Here is a 17708-nt window from a genome sequence, read left to right as displayed (position 1 = left end):
CGGTTCACCCCATCGACACCATTGGGTTATTTTAGATATCGGAGCGCTTAAGAGCATCTTGCATAATTCGATACGGATCCTCCGATTCCCTTGCTTAGTATTGAAGCTGACCAGTTTGTCTCTGGCCCGGCTGGGTCAGAATTATCACCGGCTGAGCGCCCTGAGGAAATCACTGAAAGATTGTTCCAAATGCGATGAACCGCGCGTCGGCTGGTTTTTCTCCAAAATTAAAGACTGAACAAATTCAAAACTCATCAAGAGATCATCTCTGTATTTGTTGGCTTGCGTAATGTACTATATATGTCTACACTAACAGATTATCACATCTAATTTATGTGTGCCTAGGTTTATGCTAGAATTTTGTATTGTGAGGGTTGTTTCCCGCACTCAATTGGGGGGTTACAGGGCTTATCCCCTCACCTAGTTGCACCATACAGCGACATCTTTCCCTTTTGAACTATTGCGTCCACTTTAGCAGAGCGCCTTGAAAATCCCTGGTTACTCAAAAACCCTTTTTTCTGGACTAGTATTACTGGGGTCAAGCTAGCCTGGCTGATGAGGTGTGAGACCTCAAAAACCGTCCCAGGATGCTTGTTTCTGGTCCAGGGAGGGCCTGGCCTGACAGTTCGGGCTGTACTGTTCCCATGGGGGAACAGGGTCAAGACTGATTTGCATATGGCTGGGTTTAAACTGGAATGGCATGGGGAGCAAAATAACGATGGATTTAGGCCCAGATCTCTGTACTGCAGTGAATGTTTGACATTGTTCAACATTCTGTCCATCAATAATTCTTTTTGCATGTGTGGATAAAAAAGCTCAAGACATGTTGCAGCCAGCGTGAAGCTGAGCATGTGCATGTGGAAATGTATGGGAATAGATGCAGTTTTGTTGAGACATGCACCAAGGAGTTTTTTTATTGGAGTGCAGGGTTGGACTACGGGGGGGGGGGGGGGGGAAGAGGTTATAGCGTGATGGTGCCAATAAATGGTTATGTATTTAGGTTGAAGTTTAGGGCTTTGAGTAAAAGCACTCTTAACTTTATTCTTTCACCCAAACCTTTGCCAGAGAAGTTTCCTTGCGGTTGAATACATTTTCCATTGGTTCGCTGGGAGCCCCTTATTTGGCCAATTGCATTTATTTGCTTAATCATGCCATAAATGTGCTGAGGGTTACGAGCCGCTTGCTTATTCATTTAAGGAGGTTAAAGGGTAGTCGGTCACAGAACCTGGAAACTCTCTCTGCGGAGGATTGGAGTGATCTTTGGAACCGCTGTAACATGTATCTAGATTTCCTCTACTTTGTCCCCCCTGCTGATTCTGGACTGGAAACTACTCAAGCAGGGTTCCCATAGAGCGTGCATTACCTTTCTTTCATTGTGTGTCCATGAATGCCATCTGGCCAGTCGTTTTAACCCCATCTTCTCTTTCCTTCTAGTCCCACACATATGTGAATACAGCCACCGTGGAAGATGACCTCCGAGGTCGGCACTACATGCACTCTTTGCCCGAGGTCCACCCATCGTTCTCCGAGCAGGCCCGGCACCACGGCAGCTCCGGCTGCTCCCTGGAAGAGCGGAACCCACAGGTGTACATGCAGCCGGGCCAGGTGAAGTTTGTGCTGGGCCCGGCGCCCGTGTACAGGCGCGTGCCCGTCAAAGCGGACAGCTTCTGCAGGCACCACCGGGAGTGCAGCGGCCACACGTGCGGGCCGGAGCGCGAGCCCCCCCATAACAACAACAACGAGTGCAAGGAGGAGTGCCGAGGGCCCAAGTACGCCTACGAGAACATCAATGGCATCCCGGCCCCGGGCAGCATGGCCCTGCGGCGTGGGGTTGGGGGTCGCTTAAAGCTGACTGGGGACGGCCTTGGCTTCAACAGCTGTGCCCACCGGCGCATGGCCCTGCTCCACTACGAAAACCTGCCCTCTCTGCCACCTGTCTGGGAGTGCCACGCCCTGCGAGACGAGGAGGACGAGGAAGACGACGAGGAGGAGGACTCTGTGGACGTGATGACACCCTCGCTTAACGGCTATCCTGACGACCCGCTCCAAAACTACATGAACGCCGAGAGCGGGGGACACCACGGGGGCCTCCGCCAAGGGGACATGACGTCACACAGGAACTGCACGCCCAATGTGTTCAGTTTCGACTTCCGCCGGCCCTGCCCCGAGTCCCGCCAACTGAACTACATTCAGGTGGAGCTGGAGAAGAACGACCCCCACGGACGGCACACTCCACAAATCCCCTGCACCCCCGTCCCTGTCCACTCTGCACGGCGAGCAGACTCTTATGCGATCATTGACCTGAAAAAGACAGCTGCCATGTCGAGCCTGCAGCGGGCGCTACCACGCGATGATGGCACCTCCAGAAAGACCCGGCACAACAGCACAGATCTGCCGCTGTGAGTGCAGCTCCTCCAAGGCCCAGCCACCATTCCTCATAACTTGTGGTGTGGCACTCACAAGCATGTCAGAACCCCCTCGCCCCCCAAACAGTAACACGTTTACCTGTGCCAAGCCTACAGTACAAGGAGCACACCATTGTCTGCAGCCTGCCTCCATCATGGGAAGAGAGGGCTGCTCACATTGGGATTGTTCCATCTGTTCACGCGCTGCAGACACTTGTAGGGTAAGGGGACAGCAGACGACAGCGAGGGGGTGGAAGGGCTTTTTAGCTGTGAAAGACTGAAAATCGGGCATGTTCGCTCAGTGTACGTCTGCTCCCTACATTCCGCCTTGCTGTCATTTTTTTATTTTTCTAGACATTTCAGAAATGGATTTCAAGTTGCTAATTTAATTTATTAATTTATTTTTCTATTTATTATTTTTTTATTTTTGTAACGCATCTTAAGAAAAATATTCTTTTTGTTTTTTTTTCTAAAATTCGTAGCCAGTCATGGAGTGGAACAGTGCATCATTGGAGGGAGAATGGATTCCTGGATCTGAAATATTTGCCTCTTCCATACCTCCCTGCCTTTACGCGGGTTTGCTCCTACCCGTTAGTCTTGCAGTTAGGGGAATGAGAGTGGCCCGTTGAAGGTAGTCTGTATGTGGTGGAGTTACTCTTGTATATATGATGGTTGTGAGTTGAGAAGGTTCTGAACCTAAAGCTCAGGTGGGTTGACAGATACAAATGAGCCAGTCGAAAGTTCCCTTGCTGAATTGGGACATAGTCGTATGCTCTACTGCATGTACTGAGTCCATTGCAAATACACCATGGGTGTGTGCTTGCTCCTCTAAAGGTCAGGGCGTTTGGCAAGTTGTGCGACCTGTGGCATACTTCAATGCATGCTTACCAGGGTAGTCATGCCGTTTTCCTAAACTTCCGAATGTTTCAGATTTCTTTTTTCTTCTGATTCTCCAAAACACTGAAGTAGACATCTTGGCACTATCCGTTTCCTTTTTTTAAATCTGCTGTACTGTAGGAAGAGGTTATTGAGTTATCCTCCTTTGTCTTTAGAGTCTGTTCATTTGGGTTCTTTTCTGGAGGCCTCTGCTTTGTTGTTCCACCAATAAGTCACCCCCAAGAAGAAGCGGAGTATCGTAGCAGTGCCCAAGTAACAAAATTTCTTCTAGCAAGAGGAGGAATATAGATGCTGAATACTTGCAGAATTAACCTATTTGTGTACATGCTCAGGACGAGTCTAGGCATTGAATATGTTAAACAGTCTGTTCATCTGAGCCTCCCACAGACTAAGCAGGGTGTGGAATCCTTCCTTCACTGGCTCTACCTGGATTTCAACGTAAGGAGGGCAGTGCATGGACTGCACACACCAGTGCTCTTACTTGTATCACAGGTATAGAGATCTCAAGTCCTGTTTGAATTTCGCAATAATAGCCCTAAATGTCTTTGTATATAAGGTGTATCCAGACTAATTTCCCCTCGGACTCAAAGGAATCTGCCGTGTTAATATTCAACCTTGCTCCATTACTTTGATGTCCAGCTTAAGCCCATTGTGGTAATTGCATTTACCCTCTTTTGAACATGATGCAGATCGGAGCGCTGCACCATTTCCACCTGCAGTGTTAATAGTATGGCTTGCCTCCTTAAACACTGCATTGTTGGTTAATGTCAGACAGTGCCCAAGATGAATTCCATACATAAATGCCCCCAGGAAGTTGTTGCCTCGCAAAAGTGAAAGTGCAATTACAATGACTAGTACAAATATTTCTGTTATGCAGTGAGGTCTTTGTACATCAGATTACTTGGCAGCATGTTTTCACATAGAAAAGTCAATATTTGTATGGTTCTATAAAATAGGACTAGTTGGTTTGTGGAACTATAGGAGGGCATTATGTCGCTTTTAGGTATTAGACTTGCTTTTTTAATTCTCCATCACAGGATCCTCTGACATTCATTGGCACTGAACATCTGTTGTGCTTGGTATCTGGGAGCACATTTTATTAGAGAGAACACGTTTTCCTATTTAAAAACATGAATAGTAGTGCTGCTGCAGGGCAGTCTGGTCCAACTGGATGGCATAATGCACTCACTTTGCAGCTAACACAGCACTTCATATTTTCCGTTCTGTGGAGAAGAATGCAAAATTTCCTAGCTAACGTGCAGGAAAGTTTCAATTCTATTAAGGACGCAGAGGCGAAGATTAGGCTGAATCTTTCTCCATTTATTACACACTCCAGCTTACAAAAGCACCACAATGTATATTGAAACTACATTTCTCATGAACACAGGGAAACTGAAAACAGAAAAAAGTCCAAACAACAGCAGCCAATCCTGTGCAAGGACGCCTCATAACTTCCCCTGTGGACACTCTATCTTCCTCTTTCTTCCTGCGACCCCATCAAGGCAGTCTCCGGATTACTCTTGCTTGCCAGCATCCGATCATAAGGTAAAAGAAAGCTAGATAAGCTGAAGGGAGTAAGAGCCTTTTGCAAAAACAGTGAACAATGTAACCTGTCAACCGGCAATGAGCCACAGTAATATCATCAACATTTCATATGAAACAAACAGTACCACAAACATTTTACTCACCATGCATACGCAGATATTCTGGGCGGGTTCGAATGAACACCGGGTGGGCCACTCTTCGCCTCCGCTTCCTTAATAGAATTATAACTTTCCTGCACGTTAGCTAGGAAATTTTGCATTCTATGGCAGGACCGGAGGCTTCAGATTAGGCTAGTTTAAAGCTTGTCCACCACCAAAGACCCTAGTGACACTACTGGTTTAAAGTAAAATCTTTTAAAGGTGGAGTCCAAAGACCAGTCTGCGGCATTCAGAATATCCTCCAGCCGTGCTCCCAGGGAAAATGCCTTGGATGCCATTGCACCCCTTACTGAGTGAGCTCCAAAACGGGAAGTATCTATACCTGCTTCCTGCATTACCCAGCGGACCCATCTCGCAATAGTAGGGGGCGAAATCGCCCTGTGTGGTTTAGTAAGAGCATTAAACAATTTTTTACGCCCTATGGGCGTATATCCACTGTCGCCACTTCGTAGGCTTTAAGCACTCAGACCACACACAACTTTGGGACGTCAGGAAAAGCAGGATAGGACACAGAACGTGAATTGCACTTAGTTAGCCTAGAAATGTGAAAGGTAACACCTTCTGGAGTGAAGACCTGGCCCGTGAGATCTAAAGCCCTCACATCTGAAACCCTACGACATGAAATCAAACGCAACAACATTGCGAGTTTAGCGGACATCTGCTTCCTCGACAAATACTTGTTGGATGGCCAGGATCGAAAGAGGTTTAGAAACTTGTTCATAACCCATAACACAGAGTAACGTGGTTCTGGAGGCACTGACAATCTGATACCTCTCAATAATTTACAAACTAAAGGATGTTGGGCGATTATCCAATAGAACATGGCCCACCGCGATCGCTGAACGAAAGGTGTTAATTGACCTGTAGGCCATTCTCTCCTTCACCAACGATGCAAAAAACTTAAGGACGTACACAATGTCTGCCCCCATCAGATCCACCTGTTGTCGCAGATACCAACTTCCCCACCTTGACCAAGCGGATCGGTATTTCTTATTGGTGCTCTCGGCCCAGGACTTAGAGAGCAACATGGCAGCTTCTTCCGAAAGGCCTGGGACTTTCCAGCGTTGCCTGTAACCCGTCAGGCCATCAAGCGCAGACCGCCTGTGACCAGAAAACTGTGAGGATTCCCCTGAGGATCCTTGAGGAGATCGAGATCGAGACCGAGGGGTAGAGGGATTGGAAAATCCCAGGAAAGTTCCATCAGAACCGGAAACCAGGCTTGCGACCTCCATTTTGGAGTAATCACCACTAGGTCCGCCTGCTGTCTCCTCACCTGGGTTGATAACCTCATGATCATTGCAAACGGGGGGAAAACACGTAACCCTGCTCCTTGCTCCAATACTTAAGGAAAGCATCCACTGCCAACGCCTCCGGATCCAGACGCCAACTGAAGTAACGTTCCAGCTGGGCGTCCAGACGGGAGGCAAAGAGGTCCACTGAGAATGGGCCCCACCAAACTTGGATTGCCCCCCAAAACACTGGGATGTAGCTGCCACAAGCTGGTATCCTTCCAGTGACGAGAGCACCAGTCTGCCACCTGGTTGGACAAACCCGGAAGATGCTCCGCAGACAGGAATATCTGGTTGGATAAGCAATACTCCCAGAGATGGCGGGCTAGATTGGATAACGCCTTGGATCGTGTCCCTCTGAGATAGTTGATGTAGCGCACTGCTGCCACATTGTCCATCTTGCGCGGAACACAACTTTGGATCCTGTCCTTTGTCCAGCTCTTCACCGCGAACGAGCCCGCCATCAACTCCAGGCAATTGATGTGAAGGGCCTGCTCGGAACAGGACCATCTTCTGCCGGTAGATACTTCTCTGCAACGGGCACCCCAACCAGAACCGCTGGCGTCGGACTCTATTATCAGATCCAGTTTTGAACCGAAAATCGCTCGGCCGTTCCAGGCCTCCATATGTTCGACCCACCATTATAATTCTGTTTTGGCCTCCTCTGTGAGGGGCACAGCCTGCGAGTAAGTGAGGCCTCAGCGCAAGTGAAAAGCTTTGAGGCGCTGAAGGGTCCTGTAGTGCAGGGGACCTGGAAAAATATCCTGGATAGAGGACGAGAGAAGGTCCACCACTCTGGAAAGTGACATAGCAAGATTGTGGGCCTTGCCAGAGTACGTTTCAATTCGTGCCTGATTTTGGATAACTTCCGAGAGGGTAGGTACAAGGTAGCTGCTACAGAGTCTATCTTGTAGCCTAGAAACTGTATCCTCTGGGAGGAGAGAAGGGCCGACTTGGTCTCGTTGATTACAGATCCCAGCGACTCCAGGAGGGGCACCGCTTGTTGTAACTGGGTCACCAGATGTTGCGGACACTGACTCTTGATGAGTATAAATTATCTGTCGGACGCCCTCCCATCTGAGACGCTCCACCACTGGGTTATTCACCTTGGTGAAACACCACAGAGCGGAAGACAGTCCAAAAGGAAGGGAGGTGAACTCGAAAGTCTGCGAACCCCACTGGAACTGAAGAAAACGTCTGTGAGGGGGTAAAAACCGGGATCGTAAGGTAAGCGTCCTTGAGATCCAGACGGATCATCCAGTCCCGTTCCTGTAACAGATCCCTCAAGAGGTGAATGCCCTCCATTTTGAAATGGCGGTAAATGAGCCACCCGTTGAACTCTTTGAGATTTATTACGGGGCGGTAGCCTCCATCCTGTTTCTCCACCAAGAATATGTTGCTTAGGAACCCCCGGGGTGCAGAGTGGAGGGAGTAATTGCGCCCTTCCGCAATAACTCTGAGATCTCTCTGTCTATTAGTTCCCTTTGCTCCTGAGTGAAGACTATAGGGTTGGGACGAAGGGTCTAAGTAGGTAGGTCTGAGTACTCTATTTGAAACCCTCTGACGGATTGCAAAACCCAAACGTCAGAGGTAAGCAAAGACCAGTTGTGAAGAAAAAACTGCAGCCTGCCTCTCAGCTTCACCTCCACCAAACTCTGCACTCTTACCTCGTTGGTTGTTGTATGCACCATCTCGTCGGCCTCTGCCACCCCTGTGGCGGGGATAACTCCTGGTCGGGTAAAAGTTCCTGAATTTTTCTGGGTCCTGGTACAGTCCTCTATGGGACTCGCCCTGTTTGTAGGAAGCTCTTTAGTAGGGGCGGCCGGCCGAGCGCTCCCTGCCACGTCCGGTTGCGCCAAAAACACGTGGGGTAAAGATGTGTTTAATCGACGTTTGGGCTTTGTCCAAAGAGTTAAACGTATTAACAAATTTACCCAGTTCCTTCACAAAGGTATCCCCAAAGAGATTGCCCTCTGCAATTGGACCCACTTCGGAAGTAGCCAGCTCCCCTAGCTTAGGATCTATTTTTATGAGTAGGGATCTGCGATGCTCGGTCGATATTGCCACATTGGCATTTCCTAAGAATTATGCCGTTTCAGGTACTGTCCATCAGTGTGGAAAATATTTTATCACAGGAATCCAAAAGATTCAAATTGGCTCATTCTCCTCGATGCCAAAACTCTTTGGCTGGAATATTCAACAGGTTTCAGCCAAGTTTCTGCTATTCTTTCATCTTTATTAGAACCCTCTTGCTTCTATCTTGAAAGAGCTTAATGTCATCCCATATTTATATGCTAAAGACACACAACTAATTATTAAATTTGAGGACAGTCCAACCAATCTCTTGCCAAACGGTGTACCTGCTTTTGAAACATTTTTTCATGGATGAATTCCAATTACTTAATTTTAAACTCCTCTAAATCAGAAATAATGTCCATCCAAAGTAAACTAAATCAGTGGGACCCTTCAGGATGTCTGACCACAGTGGGCATTTGCCCTGAACAAGTTCCCACTGTGAGGAATCTAGGAATGCTGTTAGACACTGCATTTTTGGAACATCAAATCTCACTGGTAACAAAAAGTTGTTTTTATCCCTCACGCATGTGATGCTGAATTTTCCCATTTTTACTTTTCCTCATAGAGCAATAGTATCCAAAGCATTTATTCAATGTCCTATTGATTATGGAAACTCTTCATTTCTTCGTTTACTCAAGAAGAGTATTCAGAGATTTAAAAGAATTCAGAACCCACAGATTGTCTCTTAATAACTCCGAAAAAATGTGACCATGTAGCTGATCATATTTACCAGCTGCATTTGCTCTCAGGGCAAAACAGAATTACCTCATATAGGTGTGTATAATGCAAAACAATTCTATGATTCAGGCCCCAATTTCTTAATGGAAATTAAATTCATGACAAAGCCTCCAACTCTAAATTTGAGCTGTAGCTCCCAGCAGACTTCCCCCTTACCAGGTACAAAAATTAGGGTTGGCATTGCCTTTTGTGTCTAGGGTATGCAAGACTGAAACAGCTTACTATTCAATCTGTCTTTCAAGATTTCTTTTCTGAAATTTAGGAAAGCTTTAAAAGTCTGACTCTTTAATAAGCAGACTTTCCACTTTTCGTCTTGACTGTTATATCTGTCTGCATAGTTAGGTGTTCTTGTTAGCACCAAAAGACTCCTAATACGGGGATATAATGCTCAGAAAAATAACCTAAACATATTAATCTATGGATAAGAGTAAGACTAGTAGCTCATCTGGGTGATAAAATTGCCTTAAAGACCAAACCTCATCTCTTACAAAATCACACACCAGAGAAATGTGTCCAGATACGCAGGTCTTCACTTTCTCTGGAATCATTATAGTCAAAGGCCCTTAGTTTTGATGTCTGGATGTTTATTTACAGATATGACCGCGTAGCCTTAAAACTAAAAACAAATCTCAACCCCACTGCAAGTTATGAAACATGACTGATCTTGATTCTCTGGAGTCTTGAGACTCTTAGGCATAACAGAGTTCTGGAGTCTTTAACTCTATTTTCTTTCTGCAGTATGATTCTTATCATGGTGCCACTATTGTGTCTGCAGTCAGAAGAACCTCTGGGGCTTGTTACTCCCTTGATACAGGACTAAACTCCAATTTTTGGCTCCCAATGGAATGCTTCCTATGCTGTGGTAATTCGATGACCTTCTGTCTTATGCTGAAGATGGAGTGTCCTTACAAAAATTTTGCAGCTTGAGTCAGCGTCATCTGAGCCCTTTCTTTTGGTCAATGAAGCCATAACGGATAGCTAATGGGCACTTGGTTTAAGCCCTGTTCTTGCCCTTTGTTGAATAGGCAAGTGACCAAGTGCCACAGACCGGTGCCTGGTGACCCAGATTTCCTTACAAAACATCCTACTGAAGAGAGTCTGGTAGTCCAGGCATCCACCAGCAAGATGAACCCCAATTAATTCCCTGCAACCCTCATTGAACAAGGAGTCATACGGGATTGAGGCAAGTAGAAAGCAAACGTTCTCTTCCGATAACCTAGCACTGAGGTCAGTCAGTGCTGTTTGTTTATTGGGCTGACATGCACAAGCCCTTGAGGACATGGCCAGCAAGATCTCACTTGCAGTCCTGGAAGTACTTAGGTTTTTCTTGGCTCAAACCATTCAAGATGATCAGGTTGCAGCTAAATATGTGATCCATATTGTCCTTGACACCACTGATTGGCGCAGACAGTGTAGTGCTACATTCCCATGTATGGGTGTATTCCACAGGTTTCTCAGGAGATGTACATACCTCTCTGATAGATATGCCTGTTGATGGCTCATTCCTATTTGGTGAGAAAGAGGGATTCTGCCTTCGAGGCCTCTGCATGTTCCCTTGGCCTTTCGGCTCCTACTTAACAGTATCTTCACCAGTTTAGAATATTCCAAGGGTATTCTGGGGGAAGATCAGGGCGGTTGGCATACAGGCGATGCCAGTCACCTCAGTCCTTTCAAGGCCGGGCATGTGGTTCCGGCAGTCTATACACAGGTAATCCTAGGCATCAGTCCCCCACGCCTGCGGCAACAGCCTCTAGGCTATTTTAACTTGCCATTTGCAGTGCATGATCCAATACTTTCTCCCAGGGTGGTCATCCATCACATCTAATAGGTGGGCTCTCCGGATTGTTCAGCATTGCTATGCCTAACCCTTTCTTCTTGCCTTGCTGCACCTTCTTTCCATATCAGTACAGCTCTGAGGAGCACATTTTCATTCTAATGCAGGAGATGTGAGCTTTTACTCTTCAAAGAAGCCAGCAAGAGGGTTCCGACTTGGAAAAAGGGGCAAGTTATTACTCTCTCCATTTCCTTGTGCCAAAAAAGGATGGCAGACTACAGCCTATCTTTGCCCTCAGAATGCCTTCCTACAGAAGGGCAAATTAAAAATGCTCACACTAGCCGAGGTTCTTTCTGCCCTGGATCCGAGCAACTGGATGGTGGCCTTGGACCTATACCTGTCCTACACTCCCACAGATGTTACCTGCTGTTCAAGTAAGCCAAGAGCATTTTCAATTTGCTGCGCGCCTGTTCGGCCTCATCAGAGCCCCTAAGGTGTTCATGAAAGTGATGGCAGTGGTTGCTGCCCATCTTCGGTGGTCAGGGGATACCAGTTTTCTCCTACCTTGACTGGTAGCTGTTGGAGGTGGACTCGTCACAGTTGGCCGTGGGACACCTCCAGACAACGGCGACCTCCTAAATCGTGGGGTTCGCAACCAACGAGCCCAAGTCGTACCGGACTCCTTTGCAGAGGCGTCATGTCTTGGACAATGTAAAGTTCAGGATTCGTCCCTGCCTCACCCTTCCACCCTCCAATCACCCCACTGCAATGACTTCAGCATAATCGGGATATGATCCGATGTTTCAGCCTCCATTCTGGATCAACTAAGAAGCTCTGAGGCTTCTGGATCTTTTTAACCTCCTGCATCTTCCTCGTTGACCATACCAACTGCCATATGTGGTTTCTGTAATGGAACCGCAAGTTCCAATGGGTCCAGCACCAAGAAAACCTGTCGGGTGTCATTCACATTATGGAGGAGAATGCACACCATCTGCAGTGGTGGCTTATCAACAGCAATTAGACTAGCAGCAGACCCCTTTACCTTCCCCTCCCAGAATGGGCAGTCGGGACTGATGTCTTGGGTGAGGTGGCTACCTGTGGGAAGTGGCAATCGGAGGACTATGGTCTCCTGCTTGTACCCACTTCCATATCAATGTGTTGGAGTTACAGTACTGTTGTCTGCTGTTGAAGGCCTTTGGTTTGTCTATCTAAGGGAGACTGGTACATGTTCTCACTGACAAAACCACGGAGTACTGCATCAAGCAGGGCGGAGGGGGGTCCCGTGCCAAGAGGCCATGAGCCTCTGGATTTGGCTGGAGTGTCAGGGCTTTTCCCTGATCGGGGATCATTTGGGACAGCTCTCTGAAGGGTGGAAGAGCTAAGCCACAGCAATCTAGTGGATCATGAATGACGTTGGCATCCAGAGGTGATGAGGGCATCTTCTGGCAATGGGGAGACACCTATAAAAAAAAATCCTTTCAGCACAGTCAAGAATGCATAGTGTCAATAGTTTTGTGCTTTGGAGGTTCTGGGGAGAGACTCGCCCGGAGATGCATTCAATCTGGACTAGGACACCGGACTCCTCTACACCTTCTTGCCCCTGCCTTTCTTGTCCCAAATTCTGAAAATGACCAGGCTCGACCAGGCTCAAGTAATCCTAGTGGCTCCAGACGGGGCCTGGTCGATCCTGGTCATTTTCAGACCTTGGGGCCTTTAACTGAGCATGATGAAAATGAGCTAAATGTGATTTTTAATCCCGGAAAAAACAGAATAATTTCAAAGAGTAGCGCCATCTGATATGAAAATACTTAAAGCAGGCAGTTTTCTAAGTGCAGGTAAATTCTTCCCCTGCCCTCCCCGCACCCAGTTAATTAAAAAAAAACTTCCTGTGTCAAAGGGCATTTAGAACCTCCAAATAAGAATCCTACTGATCCAATGAGACTAGCCAATCTGGACAATAAATAGATGTGAAGTAGCGTGATAATCTTGAATTTTTCTTTCCTAAGAATTGGTTTTCAATAAACCTCTGTTCCAGAAAGTCTTTAAATAAATGTCTTTGAACCCTAGGTATGGATCTTATTAGAATATTGATAGGCTGCTTTTTCACCACTGCAGAGAGCCTATACCTGCCAAAGGTACCTTGAAGGCCAAAAATGATACTTTCATAGTAATTGACAGAGTAGCATGAGGCTTTTGACATCGCCACAGTCTGACTTCTTATGGACTACAATAGGTAAAACGGAGACATAAGGGATAAGCTGAAGCAAATCTTTTTTTTCTTCTCTTCTCTATGCAATAGAAGTAATGCACCAATTATAAGCCAGGAGACACAAGTTTGTGAATGTTTCCACATTTTGTGGTGGTTCCTAAAACACCTAAATGTTTACAACATTTTTCTGAAACTGTGCGAATGCAAATTTCTGTGGAATTTCACAAAGTGGAGCAAATTACTGCAAACTAGTTTCTGCAGAATTTTCACCCAGGCCTCATTAGGAAGAGCAATACCAAATATCTCCAACATTGCCTTTCAAAGGCCTAAAATTGTTCCACAGAAGAGCTAGTAGTAAGCAAATCAGGCCTACACAAGGGCTCCAAAATTAGCATCTGTTTCTCAGGTTGAAAAATTCTCCTCGGTTGACCTCTTCCTCTTCCTCTTCTTACTTGAAATGAAGGTGATCTCAGATATTTCTTATATTTTCTTGACAAAGGAACAGTCCACGAATGGGAGTGGGTGCAAATCCTTTCTTTTGCTTCCCGGAGGCAACCGTCTGATTTAGCCTTCATCTCTTGAATTGCCTTTAGATGCATGATGGCACATAAAATCAAAACACGGGGACATGGGATTTCCTTATACAACATTAATACTCTCAGATTTGTGACCAATGTCAATCAACAGCTTTCATTACAGGGCTTCAAACCACAACATTTTAGAGGACTCTCCCTAAAAAAACATTCCTAAGATGTTGTAAGACTGTTTCAAAAAAAACATTGCAGAAGCAAATAGGGATGACATTTGTATGGCTGCGGATTGTTAAAACTGTTGTACTAAAGCACAGTTAAAAGTATTTGAAAAATATACACTACAGGAAATAAAACAATTCTAAGGCACTTATATGTCAGTGCTCACTCCCTTGTGTTATCGGGCCACTCACCAACTGATTTCAGTGGTAAAATAGCCCCAATGCATTCCAGTGGAAGTGGAAGGGCACATCCAGACATCCAACAGAACAACGATGGACTAAAATACTCATGTGGGCTGATCCAAGATGTGATTGACAGTGTCTCAAGCCAGTGGCTGAAGTTTTCAGAGCTAAAGAAGAGTTTGGCAGAAGGAGGCTGACCTAAAGCCCCTTGCATGTTGAATATTGTATATTTACCATAAATGTCAAGCTTAACGTTTGACAAAACGGTAAAGTAAACTGGAGATTCTGGATTCAGTGTCAAAGTCATGGAAAAATAGCACTGGTGTCACCAACTACTGGGTACCCTTTATAAGAGATGTTTTTAATTTCTGGGGGATTTGTGTAGATGTCTGCGGACTCCACCTCAGGTTGGTGACTTGTGAGGCTAAGTTACAATTCTTTACAGATCCAGTCTGGTAGCTCAGAAAGAATTAGATAACGAAGCAGCATGGGCCATTAGAAGTGTCTCCCCTGTCTTCTTGGATCTGAAACTGACTTTTCATGCACGGTTGTAAAAAAAAACAAAAAACTTTTTAAGCATTGGCTTCATGTGAGATCAAGTGTCTCATATTAAAGCCTCCTTTCTTGGTTACTGGAACATCAGCCAAGCACACAAATGACCTGCAAGCTTTTACAAACATTTAATAGTTTTCCATAAGAACAAAGTGACACTGACTTCAGTTACTATCTTTGTTCCAAAGTCAGTGTTGAAATTCCATATAAATGAGAATATTGTTCTTCTGACTGTTTAACGTGTGCCCATACCTTCTCAGCTAAAGAGACGCCATCGCCAGATGCGTAACATGTATCTCTCAATGATATACCCTCTATTGAGATCAACTTCAGTGTCTGAACATGCTCCACAGGGCAAATGTGACATTGGTAACATTCTCCAGGCAGGTAGAAATATATGCTGTCTGGATGCATGGGCTACTTCATACACTTTCTGAGCTTCTTCCATATCTTAAATTTGCCCATGAAGTCTAGCACAAGATGTGTGCTTAGACCTAGACTGCCAATGCTGCCTTTGCCGCCACTTTTTCTGATATTAAAATGCTAAGGAGTCTACCAACATGGTTGTGAATATGAAAGAGCCAGGAAATACCCCGATTGTTACTCCAAATTGGTAATCTTGACCCCGTTATCTATAGACCGTGATTGACACGTTTTGTGATGAAATGAACAGGCGTGGACAACTGTACATGCAACAAAGAGGACGTGTTGGATAACACATGCGTGCCTTGTTTTGATATCCAAGCTCTGAATTAACAGCTATGTAAGCTGTAATCGATTTTGGCACCAGGTGGCAAGATCATGGGAAGAAAACAAAGAAGACATTACAAAATCATTAACTATTCATAGATGTTTTTAATGGTAAGGGAAAACTTATTGTTTGCTGAGGATGTCGCGTGACTCTGAACCAGTTCTTTGCCTCCATAAGCTAGGTTCTTATTCAAACAATTATCCTTCCTGTGTAATATCTCAACTAGTGAGGTGGAAAGGAATCTAACAATCCACTTAAGAGGCAGAAGCAGTCTGGATCTGGATCTTGGCTCAGGGGCATTGTCTTACAGCAATCCCCTGCTTTGAAAATGTCACACACCGGTCATCCGCAACTAAGTTCTCAGGAAATTTTTCATTCTAATGAACTTGCAACAACAAAAAATGCTGAGACTTTGTGATATGTTAACTGGACCCCAGTTCCAAGGAGAATTACATTTCATCATCTGGTCAAGTCTTACTCGTTGTGCCTTCCCATCTTGCCTAAAGCCCTGCTGAAGTACAGGGATCAGGATGGTACTCGCACCTCTTGCATGTGCTCATCAGTGCTGCATTCAAGCCCTTATTCTTTAAGAAGAGCTTTACAGTCTGCTATGCGAATTAGATCTCAACTTCAGAAGTAATGGTTGGGTACCACACCCCATCCTGGTATCTCTTAACTTTGCATCTTGCCTTCTTAATACCAGCTGTATGGCCAGTGCATTGGGCCAATAATATGCCAGAAAAAGCTGATAATACATTTCCGTCTTTATTTAAGCAAGGCTGGACTAAAAAATCTCTTCCAGTAAGCTAAATTCTTTGGCCATTGTAGAATACAGTATTTGTCTGGGAAACTTTTTTTTTCTTCTTCTTTTTAAACATTCTGCTGATGAAAGTACTTTTCGGGATAGTTTATTTAATTTATATCCATTAGTGCAGTGCCCACCTTCTTCTTAGGAGCCTTCTTCATCTCTAAATTATTGGGTACTAACTTTGAAAGTATTCACAAGTTAATATTATTAGTAGCCATTATTTGGCCGGACGTTTTGGTGAATTCAGGCCTTGTTCAAATTGGCACCTATTCAGTCTTCCACAGCAGCAATATCTGCCTTGAAAAATGATCTTGGCATTTCATATAAATGATTCAGTGTCTCTTTTTTTCCACAAATCCTTTCAGTAAAAAAAAATAATTCTACACACGTGAATTTTTGCTGTTACGCAACTCATCACAAGGCGCATGGCCTTGTGCATTCCTGCTTACCTTTGAGTAAACTGGTCCCAACTGTCCATGACTCGCTCTACAATTCCTTCTTGCTCTCCGCAGAAATTTTCCAGTCATTTATAGTTGCAAAGCAGTCATGGAGGTCCTTTGCATCTATGCTAGGCAAAACTTAGCAGACTCAAGAAAATTCTTAAGTAGGGAGAATTTCCTTAAAATTCTATCAGCTCTGTATTAGTAGGTCTAATAACATTCTTTCAGGGTCCTAGGTTATAAAAAAGGAGAACAAGTTACTTGTGTGTTTTCGATCCAGATTATACTCCCCTCCTCCATGGGCTATTGCCAAAGCCTGCAATTTGAAAATAATGAACAAAGATCCTTGCTCAAATTAGTGAACAAAATCAGCCTGGGTGTTAAAACGCCTGTGAGTGCATTTTCGAATGCCATTTCAGCAGGACATGTGACAACCTCTGATGTAGGAAAAATACAAGGCAGTGATCAATTTACAAGATACTTGTTCTTAAAATCCACTGTACAAAAACAGAAATGCTTAACTATACTGCAATGAGTCCATGGTCCTGCATCAATCAAAATCACCAGTGGCGGTAAGTGTAAGATCTGAGCATCATGTGCATTGGTGATCAATTTGCTGCATTCCTATCGTTTCTCAATGAACATCAAAATGTCACAGAGCAAGCCTTTAGGAGCAGTAATAGACTTATGGGGAATGACTGTTACCATCAGACAAAAGCAGTGTATTTTGTTTAGTAGAGCAGTTTAGAAAAGCCCATACACTGGACTGCCGAGTACTACAGAGAAGCATTTTCATATATGCAGTCTAGAAAATGACTGACAGCTTCCCACACTTTGAAACTGTAGCACAAGTGAGGGGAGGCACAATTAAAAATATAGGTATCTTTGCAGTATTGAAATTCAGGCATGCCAGTATATGAAATCTAGGTTTCAATATAAGAGCAAATTGGAGAATGGTCTCTTAATACATTGGTAGGGTCACCTGTCTATATATTTCCATAAATGCTATCTCAACCTGCAATTCACTAGATAAAGCAGCTCACACTGCAGTAACCTTAAGCTCGTGGTATGTGTAGCTATAGATACACATGCTGGGCAGTAACTCTAGAGGGAGATGTAGAGATGCAGCAGC

The 17708-nt window shown here is 45.1% G+C and overlaps 1 protein-coding gene across 1 annotated transcript in view; it reads left to right on the top strand.

Annotated features, from left to right (window-relative positions):
• FRS3 (fibroblast growth factor receptor substrate 3) overlaps positions 1-2526 on the top strand; it is a 161298-nt gene extending 158772 nt beyond the window's left edge. Inside the window, exon 8 of the mRNA XM_078644732.1 lies at positions 1435-2526. Within this exon, the coding sequence (XP_078500858.1) occupies positions 1435-2403 (969 nt within the window). The 3' untranslated portion in view covers positions 2404-2526. The remainder of the gene's footprint in view (positions 1-1434) is intronic.
• The last annotated feature ends 15182 nt before the right edge of the window (positions 2527-17708 follow it).

The sequence above is a fragment of the Lissotriton helveticus genome, chromosome 5_1 (assembly GCF_964261635.1).
Source record: "Lissotriton helveticus chromosome 5_1, aLisHel1.1, whole genome shotgun sequence".
In the NCBI taxonomy this organism is placed as follows: Eukaryota; Metazoa; Chordata; class Amphibia; order Caudata; family Salamandridae; genus Lissotriton; species Lissotriton helveticus.
The sequence above is the reverse complement of the archived record's forward strand: the minus strand, read 5'-3'. Positions and strand labels throughout refer to the sequence as shown.